The sequence below is a fragment of the Oxyura jamaicensis genome, chromosome 7 (assembly GCF_011077185.1).
Source record: "Oxyura jamaicensis isolate SHBP4307 breed ruddy duck chromosome 7, BPBGC_Ojam_1.0, whole genome shotgun sequence".
NCBI classification, from domain to species: domain Eukaryota; kingdom Metazoa; phylum Chordata; class Aves; order Anseriformes; family Anatidae; genus Oxyura; species Oxyura jamaicensis.
The window spans coordinates 25,733,600-25,749,544 of record NC_048899.1 but is presented as its reverse complement, the minus strand read 5'-3'; the positions used below and the strand labels follow the sequence as shown (position 1 = coordinate 25,749,544).

The following is a 15,945-nucleotide window of genomic DNA, read 5'->3' as shown; positions in this document are numbered from 1 at the left end:
CTAAATTCATTGTGTGTGCTTGGTCTTCTCTGACACAGACCTCACCTCCTTTGTTGGAGCTTGGCAACTCATCCCACCTAATCAAAGCCATGGTACACGTTGAGATTTTTAATAGTTACTAATGACAGACTTCTGATAGAAAATGTGGAAAAAAAGATCTGTCCTCTGAACATTTCTTCCTGTATTTCAACTTCTCTAGCATGTACCTGAAACACCCAGGACTATCTGGGTCACATCTGTCCAGCTCAGAAAACCCCAGCCCCCTCTGTGTAAGTAAAAAAGGCAGGCTTTTTCTGGTTTCAACCTGTTCTGAGTCAATTTGGACAACAGGTTTTATAGCTCTGCAAGACTAGCTTTGTGTGTAATATTTACCTGAGTCCCAGATAACTAAGAAGAAAGGTCCCAGGTGAGGGTGCAGAGGAGGGATGCAGAAGAGCTGAGTACAACTCCTGACCCCCTCCGCCAAGTCACTTCCTCCACCACATTTCTGCAGTAACAGAGAGAAAGGAAGTCCCACAGCACCTGGCTTCTCTTTGTGCCTACTGCGCAGTGGGGGAGAAGATGTGATTGAGAAATGCCCCATCACAGCAGGCTGTACCTTCGGCACGTGCCACAAATGTGACACCAAGCTAGGACAAGAGAAATCTTACTGCTCAAATACTTGCTGTACAGTTTCAGAAACATAAATGCTTGGTATGAAGCAAAGAGGAAAAAGGGTATTTTTTTTCCAGCCTCTTTAGAAACAAGGTGTCATACATATATTACTCCTATACAAACAGCTAACCACGTCAAAGCTACAGTGCTTTCTAAGTTTCTGATTGCTACATAAAATATGATCTTTTAGGACGCTGCAAGTTGAGAAAAGGTAGCTGAAAAGCTTACATATCAGCTCAGGCTGCCAAGAACATTGATACAGACATCAAATGTAGAAACTCAGGCAAGCTTCACTCTCAAAACTACAGGAATCTCAAAGTAGATATGGATAATGGAGAAAAGTAAAAAAATAAAATAAAAAAGCAACATGGAATAGTAGGAAAAAATTTTGGCTATATTCTCTGAGTTTTCACAACACTTGTAGCAACTTCTGAGCACTTCCTTCATGGATATTGAAGATTTATGGAAGCAGGAGAACAAAATGCAGTCTAGGGGCTTCCAGTAGGAGTTGTGCACAGCCTACAATCCAGCAAGTTCACAATCCCGCTTGAATTTCATCCAGATGTTAGCAACAGAAGTATTCCAGAAAGAATAGAAAACAGGCTCTTGATTAAAAGACAACTGAGATTCTAGCTTCCTAGGGACAACAGAAGTCAGATGCTCTACTTATGCAGAGGTGCCCTGTCATCTGAAGCAAGATTCATAGTGAGCTTAGGGATGGTGTGGTTTGGAGACAGGGTTGTTTATCCTGGGCTGCCAAGTGAAAATGGAGCTGCCAAGCATATGGGGAAATAGCTGCTAGCACGATTAATGGCCTCAACTGAGACATCATATTCAGAGCTGTCTTCAAAGTAAGGTAGGAGACAAATTCTTTCTTCAAAACCAAAGAGGTGCACCACAAGAACCAAAAATGCCAAATAGCCAGCCTCAGATGTGGAAAAGACAAGCTTTGTTAGCTATTTCTTGAAGCTATCTGAACCCAGAAACAGAGTGGTAAGAGCACCCCAAGCAGCAGTACAACACCCCACAAGGATCAGGGATCAAGGATGGGCAGCCACCAGGGAGCACCTCACATTCACAGCCTCAAGGACACAAAGTCATGTATGTGCCCGTGATCTCAGGCAAAGGTAAAATGTTCACATGGGACAGGCCACCAACAGCAGAGGTCCTGGAAATACCCAGGATCTGGTCAGTGGCAGCAGCAATTGATAGGAAGAGAGGCAATTCTTCAGATGGGACAAAGCAAAAATATCCCCTCAAACAGAGCTATAATTAAACCAGAAGCACACCCAGTCAGAGCTGGTCACTCAGCCTCCTCTACACTTCATTTAGGCAAATAAAGAATTGTTCCAGGAAAACTACAAACATTCAGACAGTTGTGACCCCATAAAAACTCAATTACGTATGAGTTAACGTCAATACAAAACAGCTTTTTTCATTTACTGTAAATCTCAGTATTTAAAACTGAGTTCTTTGGCTGTAGAAGATTAGACAACTGTATTTGAACTTTAGACTTTTTAAGGGAGACAAAGGTTCTCTTTTGCCTTCTGCTGTAAGCAACTTCATCTCCTACCCAAGCAACCAGCTTCCAGATGTCCTCTTCAGCTGATCACTGCCCTATGCTTTCTGCACCTTTCTTGGAAGGGAAATCAGAGAACGCCTGCAGTGAGCTGAGGCAAGACAACAGCCAGCAGATTTTAAAATACAGCACAGTTTACCAGTTAATGCACACGCATATTGAACCTGGACACATGCCCAGAGACTGATATTTGGGGCTTTCATTCATGTGTGACAGAATGCAGCTAAGCCCATCTTTAACTTTGTGAGGCATCTGTTGCTCATGCACCACTACAGCAATGCTCCCAATATCATCACAGGTCTTCTCGGATGTCAGTGGTTTTCTCTCATGGTTTGGGTTTTTGGCTTGTTTGTTTTCTGAACCGTCTAGGACTGGCAATAAAGATAACTCTTGGAACACACTGCAAAGCAGAGATGGCCAGCCTTCCTAACCCTAACCAGCTGTATGCTGAAATGCTCCCATGGCTGAGACCCACAAGTCACATACCACAGGTCTGGAGAGCCAAACGAAGCCCAGGAAAGCTTTACAGGCAGGTGATGGCTGGTTACTCTGAAAGACCACTGGGGGCCAGGGTTGGGTTTGGCACACAGCTGGGTCTTAGTGACTGCGGCCATCAGCCCGAACCACCCTCTATTTGGAGAAATTTAGATCTCTGGCTATGAGCCAACCCAGCACTGGGCATGAAACAACATCATGACTTGAGCAGCTCACAGTCCACATGTGGTTCTGGTGCTACAAGCCAGTTCCCTTGAGCAACAGTTTTTGCTTTGTGCTTTTTTTAAAATGAACAATTTTATTTCCTCACATTTATTAGCATTCAGATCTGCTGTACACAGTGCTTGTTTCCTCTGCATTCCTCCTGGTGCAGTTTCTGGAACCACCTTCATTGCTCCCATTTCTGTCCATGTTTGAAACTAGTTTCAACCAGCCCTGGTCAAACCACACCCCATATGACTGCAGACCATGGAATATGCAACTGCATCAAGACCTCTTGCTAAAGCAGTGGTTTGTAACATGGTCGCTGGTTGATTGTTTGTCTGAAAATCCTTATCCACAAGAGACACTGAAATAGTGCTGAAAGGAGGGCTAGTTCCAAAAACGTTAGGCGATGTTTGTGCTGCAGACTTCTGGACAGTGTAGCTCTGCTGACAGATGTGCTCCCTGACCAAGGGAGTGATGCCAGCAGCAGCAGCTCCTCATGCAAGGACACAGTACCTTTACCAGCTTTGTGGATCAAAAGGGTAGTGGTTTACAACACCATACCAGCACATCTATACTTCCTTTGTCGGATGAGTAATCCTCCTGTGATCCAGTAAAGATCTCTTACCTTATAAACTGCCTTCAGGATTAGCAAACTAAGATCATGTTCAGTTCAGGCTTACAGGGCTCTGGCTCCAATTTCCCAAGGAATGTGGGACGCAGGGGGGAAGAGATCAGGAAAGACAAGTGTAATGAGTCAGTCTTTGGAAACCAAGCTAAGGATTTGACTCTAGATACTTGATTTACTGGCTGGTTCTAGAGCAGCAGCCAGTGCGCATTCAAGGTTTCAAACTGGCGCAGACAAGCTGGGGAGCCTGCCACTGCTGAACGTCCCCAAGTCAACTTAACACAGCACTCCTTAATGCTTCCTCACAAATGCCCCCCAATGCCCTTGCTGAGAACAGCTTCTCCAGCTCAGGAGTCCTCTTGGATTTCTCCTTCATCTCTGTGCGAGCCCAGGACCACTGAGCATCTGTCTGGGTCCACCAAGCAAAAAGCAAGGTTCATGGGATGCCGTGCTGGTCCACAAGCCTGGAGCCCTCTCCAGTTTGCACATGAATGCAGCCACTGGGCATCCCTTCCTCCCCACCCCGTGAAACCCTTTCAAACCTTATTTAAGGTCTCTCCTCTCTCTACTATGCAACTTTACCTTCAATTTGCTGCCATTTTTTCCAGCTTTCCTCCCTCCAGTGCTCTATCAGAGCTGAGCTTTCTTCTAGCCTGTGTACAGAAATTGATATATCCTGCATTGGTCCACTCACAAACCAGCACTGAACTAGTAACTAGTTGTGCAGGGTGAGCATGGGCACATAACTGCTTCAGTGACAGAAGGTCAGCTACTGAGCGGTGAGCAGCTTCAGTCAGGAAGGAACATTTGGACAGCAGGTGGCAAGAGTCACCCAGCCAAAGCACCAGGAAGCTGAAAACCCCAACACAGTCTTCATAGTTTGGCAGTGTAACTGCACTGGATGTGAGTAGCTTTGTTGAAGCTGGGACAGCCACTGTTTCTTTGTATCTGTGCAACCAGAAGCCAGCTATAACTGCTAGAGGAACAGGTATTAATAAAGTTACGTATTTCCTCAGGTAACCTGATTCAAAACTCAGGCATACAGGAAAGAGGGGAAGTTGTGTGTAACCTGGCCAGATGCAACAGGACAAAGAGAGGGTAAATGCTTACAGGGAGCGTAAGGTGATGAGATGTAGGATAACAGTTCTGACTGCTTCATGAGATGACATGGTCACAGCACACCAGGGTCAGTCAGCTCTTCTGCCATGCCATGACCAGCAGTAGTGTAAGCCTGAGCTGCCTTGAGGTTCCCTTCTTGTACCTCCTCATGCTCACACAACACAGAACTCACAGGAACTTCAACACCCTAATAAATTAACTTACACATAGCAAGATCATTGAGATCAGCATGGCAGCACCTGTGTGGCACTCCCTGGCTTGTGTTGAATACATTTCAACCCAAACGGAGTTGTAATACTCTCCTCTGGCTTTGGAGGAGTAAGGGGAAAGAAAATGCCTATACAAAAGGTACCCACTGGGAAACTATATAGCTCATGAATCAGAAGTAGTTCCTACAGAAGAGTTTCTGTTCTGCCTCAAGCACTATAATTTTTAATTTTACACAGACATCCTATTTTTTATTCCAGAGATCAATAGACAAAGAACATGCTTTTGACACAGATGTTAAGAAAAAACACTAAATACCCTTTTATGTAGATGTTCCTGAATATAAAAACGTCTTGCAAGACAAATCCTCATTGCTTTTTAACCCCAGGCCACATCCTCACTAATACTGCACCAACAGAAGTCAGACTCCCCAGTTCTGACCACAGCTGATTGAAATGTGTGCCCAGCATCTTCTTCCCCACATGTAACCATCCTCAGTGATGACAAGCTTCTCACAGCAGGCCATATCCTCATGGGAGCAGACTCCTCTCCCTTCTTCCTAATTAGCACAGGCAAGGGATTTTGGTCTAAGGGACATACCATCAAGGTAGACTACAAGTCAGATGACTTTAGGGCCAAGGCTTGCCCTTGCCACCAGACGGGGTCAGTCCTGGGAACAGAAGTGTAGCTGCTGGTGTGGAATATGAGGCAATTTGCTGGAATAGAGTAGAATGGCTTTTAAGATAGGCACCCCGTAAGATTTCAGGAAAAAAAAAAAAACACCACATACAGAGAGCCACCACATCCATCTACATACAGACAGCCTTGACTTTCAACTGAATTTAGAGAGGATCTGAAAGAAACACAGAGGATCACAGTATAAGGATGAAGATGAATTGTCCAGGAGCTTAAAGAAATGAGATAAGGATGCTGATGAGAAGGTGGCAGGCAGTTGCGATGCTCCTGCCAAGAAGAAAAAGCAATGAGACATTCAACTCAGAACAAAGGAGTAGAGGCACCACCTTTTACAGCTAATTACCCCTAAGACCCCCTAGGAAAGCCAACAGCACAGTTCCCATACTTCTTACCCTAGCCCCTTCCCAGCTCTACCCTACTGCATGGCTCCTGCCAGCCTCATGCCTGCTTCATTCTTCCAGGCCTGTCCAGCCTCATGCTCCCAAGGACACATTCTGCAGGGGCACATCCCCACTTCCCCCCTTGGGGGATAAAAGACAGGTACAGAAGATACCTGAACTGGACTACCAAGGAAATAAGTCAGTTCTGTGTCAAGATGGAATAGGAAATAACGTTTTGCTATAATAAGCTTAGCACAACACAATCTTATCTACAAAGGCAGCAATAGTCTTAATTTCCATAGTAAAACCTGGACTGATCTAGTCACACAGGTCCATTGAAACTCACAGTATTGTGTAGAGAGTTGTGTAATTTTTGCCCTTCCAAGGTTTTTTTTTTTTTAAAAAAAAAAAAAAAGTGCTGCCTGAAATATATACTAAAGTATTTGGCAGACAACTGCTTCTCACAACAGATCTTTTACTTTGAAACTGGAAATAATTTTGTGTTTCACAGAAAGATTCATGCTCATCTTATTCTTGATATGCCCCACGCCACCTCCTGGGGTTTGCTGTATTTGGATGGGAATCTGAACTGGGAATACACAGGCACAAACCCCAAGCATCTTCTGATGTACAAGACATCTGGCTCCTTGGGTAAAGCCTACAGCACGTGGCTGATCTTTCTAGAGGGCTCCATTGATCTACCAGTGAGTAACACAGATCCAGCAGCCAGCTGCATCTCCGCTAAGAGCCCCAGGGAGGTCAGGGCTCTGTTTTGTACAAGCATTGAGAGAAATCCATCCTGAGACACTTAAGCAAGCTTCATGCTCGGTGCTGAGCTTGAAGAGCTGGGACAATATTCAGAAGAGGGAGAAGATATCAGTAACATGGGTCAGATTGCCTTCAGCTCATTGCTAGTCCAATGCTCTTGTTTACAACCTGGCAGGCAGCACAGAAAGTTTTCACATAATCTGTGCCTGGAGAGGTCTGAACCCTCTGGGACCCACACGCAGGAGGTACTGCAAAATGACAGCCAAACTCCAACCACAGATGTGTACGCACAAATTCTGCCAAATGGGAAAAAAAGGCATAGAAAAAGCATGCAGTATTTGTTTACCCAGGAGTAAAAATTGGTCTATAAGGTCATTTATGGAGGACCTAGCTATGGTGAACCCCAGCAATTTGTCAAGCTAGGGACTCAGCAGAGCAGAGCCATGAAAGCAGCCAGTAGGAACAACATCAAGCTCTGCCCATACCACCAAGGAGCCCACAAGTACTCGCTAGCTCATCCTCTGTGGCAATACCCTCCAGGAGCACTTGGGGACTTGCAGTGTTAAGGACCCTCCCCAGTCCAAAGCTCACCCATCTGCTAAATTCATCTGGCCTGCCAAGATGAAGGTAGGAGGCTGTATTCCAAATTGTTGAAGATCAAGCCAGTACCTGGCCACATGGAGCATGCTATAAAGCTGCTTTAAGTCAACAATTAAAATCAGCGGTACTTCATCATCTTACATCAGTTGACAATCTGGTATACAAATGTGAAAAGTTAAAGATTCCTCCTCTCCTCCATCCCCCTCCCCATATCTTTCCTTCTTTTCCCCTTCCCACTGCCCTCCCAGTGAGGCACAAGTATTGGATTCATTCTCTTTCATGAATCATTCCCAGGAAATTTGCCCTCCTTCATGTAGTACAAACCCTACCTTGGTTGAGGTAGGTCAGGGTTTCTTCATGCAGTTTCACAGCAGGTGATGTGGCTGTGCAAAGGACGTACTGAAATGGAGGCAATTTGGCTTCATTCTCAGGAGACAGCTGAGGTTCTTCCTGCTTGAAGATCGGCAGCGCAAGGACATCTCTGAAACATACAATTCACACACATTTAGTTACAAAGACTTTATGGAATATTCTACTCTCAATCTGGATTTGATTCTCATGCTCTGCAATAATGGAGATGATCTCTGGAGAAACACTGAGTTATGATGGCTAAAAAAGAAAGAATTTGGCCTGTATAATGTAACAAGGCAGCTTCTGCCTCTAGGATGTCAACACTGGACACAAAAGAACACAGCATTAGCAAAACAGTATTTCTGAAAATTAAAATGTTTTAAAAACATAAGTTAGATTTACAACACCATAACCAAGTTTAGTTAAGCAGTTTCCCCTGACAGAAGTATCAGAATGAGTCCAGAAGAGGGCCACGAAGATGATCTAATGGCTAGAGCACCTCTCCTACGAGGACAGGCTGAGGGAGTTGGGGTTGTTCAGCCTGGAGAAGAAAAGGTTCCAGGGAGCCTTCCAGTACCTAAAGGGGACCTGCAGGAAAGCTGGGGAGGGACTCTTTGTCAGAGTGTAGGGATAGAACAAGGGATGATGGCTTTAAACTAAAAGAGGGGAGATTTATATTAGGTATAAGGAAGAAATTCTTTATTAGAAAGGTGGTGAGGCACTGGCACAGGTTGCCCAGAGAAGCCATGGATGCCCCATCCCTGGAGGTGTTCAAGGCCAGGCTGGATGTGGCTTTGGGCAGCCTGGGCTGGTGAGAAGTGTCTGTGCCAATGGCAGGGGCACTGGAATTAGATGGTCCTTACGGTCCCTTCCAGCGCAAACCATTCTGTGATCCTGTGAACCCACCTCTCTGATAAACAGAAGTCTATCAGAAGAAAAAAAGCAAGAAAGGACACTATTTTGTCAGCTAAATGTCAGCTTCATAAAAGTTCTGCAAGTATCAGCAAATGGCCAGAAGCACACAAAGGCCTGTTGTAAAAGAAGAGCTGTGCACGTACCTGTCACGGACTGCTGGATTACTCAACTCCTAGCATCTCCTCACACCTTAAGAAGTCTGGTCCTGAGAAATAGCATAGCCCTTCAGACAGACTACCCTCACGAAAGCAAACAGGTGCTCAGCAGCAGCTTCACAAGGAGCTGTGCAGTCCCAGTTCTCCCTCCCTTACAAGATGTTCGTGCTGACTTACATACAGCACGAACCCAGCTCGCGCTAATCCCCAAGCAGAGCGGATGTCAGCAAGGCTGACAGCACAACAGAATGATTAGCACAAAAAGATGCCAGGAATAAGCATCCTCATCTCAGCATGTCTAATGCTGGAGAGCCACATTAGCCTTTGCTGCACCTTTAACATTTCAGATCACTGTATCTACCTACTTAAGACATTAATACCCTTCCAAATTAGGAGGATTATATTGAACACAGAGTTCAGAATACGTAATCAGGTTTCTTTTCCTCTGCTTCCTCCAAGTGTTTGAAGACTCAAAATTCCCATCACATAGGCTGCAGGTCTGCTCCTTTCAGTAATCCCCACACACCCAAAGCTTTCAGAAAAACTGCTCAGGAGAATGCCAGTGCATATAGGCATGCTGCCTATGGAAAGAGCGTTAAGAATTTTTCCTTGCCTGTTCAGTTAATGATCCACCTCGCATTCACTTATAACACCCACGACCTTGAAGGCTACCCAGGTCATCAGTGAAATGGTGCAGCAGTTTATAGCAAACTGCTGAAGGGCCTGCTTCAGGTATTTCTGTTTATGGAGAAATAAAGCCAGAGAGCAAACCGTGCCGCTTCAGGAGAAAAGAAACACCCATCTGTTTCCATTCCCTCTCCCAACTGCACCCCCTCCGTATTACGACCAACTTGAAAGCACCCAGCCCCATTCGCTTACTGGCATTACTGACATAACCACCGCTCTTACCCAACTGCGACCATAGAGAGGTTTCTTTCCCTTAGTGATGATTTACTACAGTAATGAAGTGACAGAAATGCCTCCAGTAGATTTCTGAAATAGATACCATTGCTCCACACACATGCAGGATCTGATACTGCTCCAGCCGTCTCGCTCACCCTGGATGCCAACGTTTGCTCTCAACGCACTCCTCTGCGCAGCGCTAGAGGAATGCACGCTGCCTCACAGATGAGAGCAGACCAAAAACCAAAAACTCTCAAGTCTGAGAGGTTCTGCAGCTCTGCAAAAAGAAAGAGCATGCAAAATTTGGCCTAGGATTATCAGTTAGGGGTATCAATTCCTCCCCTTCTGCTGAAACAGCTGAGAAGTTTAGGCAAGGGGAAGGCGAAATTCAAAACACTGTATTTCACGTCAGAATCTTAACACCCCTACACTTGCCAGAACAGCTGTCTGACAGTTGATGACCATAAGCACTGACAGATACATGATTTAGTTTCTGGAAAGCTTAACCATACCAAAGCACTAATGAAGCCACACAGATCAGTCACCTTCTTATTCCTGTAGCACTTCAGCCAGTGGTATCCCTAACTTTGGGCCAAACCCTCATGAAACATTTCACCTTCCTAGAACCGTTTGGAACATAGAATATGTGAACAATAGGTCAAGGGTTAAAAGGATTTCTAATGTGTAAGTATAAGACACCAATATTTGTTCAACTCCCTCCACAAGAGCTACAAATCAAGTTTTGGAAAGAGCAATTTTTTGTTTTAAACAACATCTGAAGAATCCTTTAAGAAGAGGGCAGGGAGAAGGAGGGGAACCTTAAAACTCCCAAATTTCATCTTGATGCTAAAGCTTTAGTGTTCTCGTCTTCACTAAAGGTTGGTCCACTTACCTGGGGAAAGGGAGAAAGTTTGCAAGATAGACAGCTCAGCCAGCTGGCAGAGCAGAGATCGAAATACATGTTTCTATGAAAATGAAGGAAGACTTGCAAGGATTTATCTGTAGTATTGTCTTGCTACAATTACAAATACCCACTGCAACCGCATCACACTGAGGCATGCCAGAGTTTACACAGATGTCTCAGATATGCACAAAGCCTTTGATCCTTACAAAATTATAATCCATACAAACTTTTCCCACAGCTACCTCAAGGACTGTACTAGTTCAGCTTCCCCTGCACAGTCTCAACCAGAGGATACTGACAGCCCTCACAAAGTTACAGCCCGAAACAGTGTCCCTCTCTAGAAACGCATGTCTTGATGTCCCATCAGTTAGTCAGAATTAGAGGTCTCCACACACAAAAAAAAAAAAAGTGTTTTATTCAATTGACCTTCCCTGAAATGCCTGAGGCTATTGCTTAATGCTGCCATAAATCTGGTTTTAGGGCTTTTAGTCCCATGGTCACAGTGGCAAATACTCACTAAAGGCGACACTTGTTGCTGGAGCACTGGCAGGTTACCTGCACACCAGCAGCCTTCCTGCCAGACCACGAACCCCACAACTGCTAGCATCAACCAGCCGAAATAATCAGGTGTGTTTGCTGGCCAGTTCAAAGGAATCTGAACCGTGGGCTCGAGCCTGACCCAGACTCGATGATCTCATAGCACTCTGATGCTATGAACCCATAGTGTTGGATCAACCTGAGTAGCATAAGAGCTATCAGCAACTGTAGGCACAAGATGCAAGGCTGAGGTTTGCCTGGTACTGCTGCTCTCACTGTCCTCAGCAGCTCTGCAAGCAGAGAGCACAAGACTTGACCCCAAGTACATTGGTAAAAATATTTACTGGGGTAGAGGAAGGAGGCGAAGCACCCAGTATGAAGAAGCGAGGAAGGCTGCTGGCAAGCAAGAATCTCACACTACTGTATCATTTGATAACGGGAAGTGATTATTCAGTTGAAAAATTCCTTTGCAAATACTGATAAGGAGCAGCAATTGTTACAATTGCATGTCGTTGAAAGAGCAGACTTATCGGCATGTGAGGTGCTTCTCCGGACAAACTGGCCGTCTCTCGGGAGCAGCTACTTGGGGTGCATTTGGAAAGCACGGCTGTTGGGCCACCGCCAGAGCCTCCACTGCTGCCCGTCAGCGAAATCGGGCTCCAGCGGAGCAGCAGCAATCGACACCAGCTGAGAGCCCGGCCTTATACATTCAGCGAAAAATAATTCATAAGCACCCAGCAGAAAGGAAACTCCCAAAGTTGCCTGCTTTGTTGTCTTCTGGAGGGAGGAAATACGAGTTTGCGCTAACACATGTTGCGGACTATTGTTCAGCAGCCCTTGTGCTTAAATTAGGCACATTTAATTAAACGCGCCTGTGTGGAGGCAGGAAAAAGCTGGTTTAGACAAGTTCAGAAAGTGAAATTAAGAGTTTTTCACTCCTTGTCCCAAAAAGAAGAGGCAGAAAGCCCGTCCTGAGCAAACCGGGCTCCCTCCGAGCCCTTCTCCAGGCTCCCCCTCGGAGTCCAGCCAAAGCCCCAGGGGAGCAGGGAGCCGGCGGGGGCACGGGGCGAAACTCCCGGCAGGTCGTCTGTGGCGGCGGTAACGTGGGAGGGAGAAAGGAGCAAGAGGAAGCCCACACCTCCCAGAAAGAGGGGTTTCTGCGGGCGAAGCCGCGCTCACGCCGGGACTCACCGCAGGTAGCTGCCGGTGGAGTGCTGGTTGTAGTGCTCCGGCTGCGTGTGCCAAAACAGCATCTTGGGCGGGGAGGGGGCCCGCTGCTGGCGCTGGGGGAAGGCGGCGAAGGGTGGGGGCCAGCCGGGCTGCCCACCCCGAGATACCCCGGGCACCGCTCCCGCCAGCTCCAGCCGCAGCCCCGGCGGCTCCCGGCGCTTTTATGGCCCGGCCCCGGCCGGCGCGGGTTGGCTGCGCTCGGCGCTGGAGGGCGGCCGAGCCCTCCCCCGGCCCGCCCCGCTCCGCCTCGCCCGGCCGCAGGTGGCTGAGGGCGGCCCCGGGGCGGCGGCACCGCCACCGGGAGCGGGAGCAGAGGCGAAGGCGGCCGTGAGGAAGGCGCTGCCCGGCCGGGGAGAGCGGCAATGGGGTCCCGGGGCAGCCCGCTGACGGACGGGGGAGAGCTCGCAGCTCTGTCGCGACATGGCAGCTCTCATCCCTGCTCTGTCACAGCAACCACGGCAATGTCCCCACCACCCCGGTTGGCGTCAGTGAGGCCAGGCGTGAAGTTGAGGCCCCTGAAAGTCCCTGTGCTTTAAATTAAGGACAGATGATTGGTTTCACTCTGTGCTGCCTCATACACCGGCCTTCACCTCGTGTTAACGTGAACGTTTCTTCAGGGGGCAAAGCGCTGGTGGAGGACCAGCCTCATGGCTATAGGACCAGCCTCAGGGCCCAAGGCCCAAGCTGTGTGGCAGCATGGCCCCAGCCTCCCATACCCATCACGTCCCTAACTCACGGTGCCCCCTCATCACACCTTCCTGTCCCACCGATCCTTCGATTGTTGGGACAGGGGGAGCCAGAGGGTGGATTGGGGTTCCCATTTGGCCATGCCCTATTGCCTATCCACCAGCAGAAATGGAAAATAAACTCTTAATTACTCCAAGTCATTAAACATCTTCTGATCTGTTTCGTAGAAGGCTTCCTGGTCAAGTTTCAACTGAGAAAAAGGCAGCTGACGCACATAACTTGCTGCTTGCAGCAATTTCCCAAGGTAGCTGTCAGCATATATCATTATGGACTGCCATGCTTCACAGCCGAGCTAGCAGCATTTCATTGTCAGGTGGAATTTGTATTATCCTGCCATGATTAGAATACCTATATTGTCACAGCACCCATAGGTCATCATTAGGTCCAGCCCCAGAAAGTTAAATACGTTGTACCTATAGGCATGGGCAACTGATAACCACAAGCATCACAAGAAGAACAAGGTAACCTGAAGGGTAACCAAGCAGTTTCACAGAGGTGCTATGAGTCTTCAAGCATTTAAGAGATATTATTTAAATCTGCCAATCTCTGTTAGTATCAGACTGAGAAATAGCAGAAATAAACATACCTTTAAGGTAGTTTCTCTTTCCGCTGCTACTATACAGCCAGAGACACACCTGCTTCTTTCAAAGCAAAATGGCTCAAGTTATGTTGTAACTATCTTATACTCTTTAAAATACTTCCCTCTGCTAACACAACATCTGAGCAGGAACAGCTGTTCGGACCTCAATCGAGCAAAGTGTCTAAATATAGCTCCTGGACAGAGAAGCAAGACAAAGTTTGTGGAGGTGTCCAAGGACTCTCTAAACAATAAATATTCTTCCACAGTTCTGAGCATTTTGCTGTGCCGACTGGAGAAATATGTAGTCCAACTGAAGAATAAATGACCGTACTGTTCCAAATGAAGGATCCCATCAAGTCTGGCACGTCAATATTTTCTTTGCTCTCTTTCTAGAAAGTAAATGTGTTGGAAGGAAAATGGCATTAAAATGGCTTTGTTTCCTCTCTGGTCTGTGCTGAATGTAGAAAATAAGGTTAGGTCTGCTAATTAATTTTACATAGTCTCCACCAGCACCCCTGTCTTTGAAATCTTCCTGTAAGGACAAATCTGTTGATAAAAATACATCTTTGTTCTTTGTGTACCTCTTCTGAAATAAATATCAGCCCCCTGCTTTCTGCTTTCTGAGCAGAAAGCACCTATGCCCTTCATCTGCTTCACTGGACAGTCAAGAGGTTTAGATCAGTTTCTTGGCACTTTGAGCCAAGCCAGTAGGCTTTGTGCTGAACTGACTGAGATACAGCCACGTATTCTTCTTTTTCCCTCTAGGAAGGAAAAAAAAAAAAAAAAAAAAAAAAAAAAGGTGGGGGGAATCCTTTAGCCAAGAGGCTAAAGGGAGGTGAGCACAGGAGCATGATAACACTGCGGAGTTGGTAAGTAAAAGCTCAGATTGGCAAAAGTAATTAGGCACTTAACTGCCACCAAATTCGAAGGAAACAAAGCATCCAAATACCTTTGTGGATCCCACCACAATTATTTAAATTCCTTCTGAAAAATCCAACATGAGCTACTACCTCAGGTAAGCAATTTTGTATTCAGGAAGCCCAAAATAAACTGAGCTGAAGGATCAAGGTTAAACATCACACTGTATTGAAGAGCTTCCAAAAGCTTCCATTAGCTTATTATGGCATTAGTCAAGGTTATTCAGGGATTACTCCAACTCTCTCCTTATGCATGGGCCAAACTGTCTGCTTCTGCATGGGCCCATATGCTCAAATATAATCTTGTATGTGAAGAGGAAGAGCATTCCCTCTCTGCTCACTGTCCTCAGGATCTCTGTATGACCGACTCTTTGTTTGCCAAATACATCCTTAATAGCTTTGTCCCTGGCAAAGAGCCTGTACAAGCAGAGAAGCTCCCTGCCTGTAGGCAATGCGGTGCAGGCGAGGACAGATACAGGACTGCTACGGTGTGAGGCAAAGAGTTAATCCAGGCCAGTGTCTGCCAAGGGAAACCAAAAAGGAAAATGTGGCCCTGTTCTGCTTGCCCACCTCTGAGCCACCAGGCCCAGACCTTAGAGCTGGAAACTGTCTGGATGAACTGCAGGGATCCGAGATGATCCGCAGAGACTTGGGAAGGTGTTCTGGGTGGCCACCCAAGCACTGAATGTGCTTGAAGGAAAAAGTAGCGTGGTGCCTTTTGTGTTGTGTGTAGTTTAGCTCACAGGTGTCCAGCCTCTGCTCTGGGGATCCTTGGGGGAACTATGCACTGTATCTAAGTAGGCTCTGCAAGATAACCAAAAAAAGTGTCCCTGCTGTGACTGGTTTATTTGCTCTACTTTTCCTGGAAAACATTGAAGGCACCAGAATCTAGAACAGATTGAAAACCCATCATTCTAATCAGCTTTGATGTGTAGTCATTGCAAGGAGCAAACTAGAGAACAAGAAGTCATTTCCCTACCCTCTGCAGAAAGGTAAGGATTATGGCACTATGCCCTGAGAAAGGAACAGCTTTTATATGGCCGGTCTTCCAAAAGCTGGCAAATCATTGCTATGCCTTTGACTGGGTTTGGGACATCTTCCAGTGGCAAGTGCTGACTCTCACAGGTAGCCCAACGTACCCCAAGGTCTCCTCATCCAGCATGGGCTGATCCATGTTTCAGATGGAGAGCAGCCCAGGTGGTATGGATGTAGACTTGGTGTTACAACCCAGAAGGAAATTGGTCAAGTTTTCTGATGAAAAACTGAGAATGACTAAGGTCTTGAAAATGTGAAAGAGACAAGGAGCTCAGTTCGGTTTTCTCTGGCCAAAGATTAACAGGTGACCCAATCATCATCTGTAAATACTCAGATGGGAA

General features: G+C 46.5%; 1 protein-coding gene across 1 annotated transcript in view; it reads right to left on the bottom strand.

Moving 5' to 3' along the window:
- The window catches only part of TFCP2L1 (transcription factor CP2 like 1), a 32,603-nt gene extending 20,116 nt beyond the window's left edge, over positions 1-12,487 (bottom strand). The window contains exons 1-2 of the mRNA XM_035331987.1: positions 12,287-12,487; positions 7,660-7,811 (exon numbers count right to left, since the gene is read on the bottom strand). Coding sequence (XP_035187878.1) covers positions 7,660-7,811; positions 12,287-12,348 — 214 coding nt within the window. The 5' untranslated portion in view covers positions 12,349-12,487. The remainder of the gene's footprint in view (positions 1-7,659; positions 7,812-12,286) is intronic.
- Positions 12,488-15,945: the final 3,458 nt, after the last annotated feature.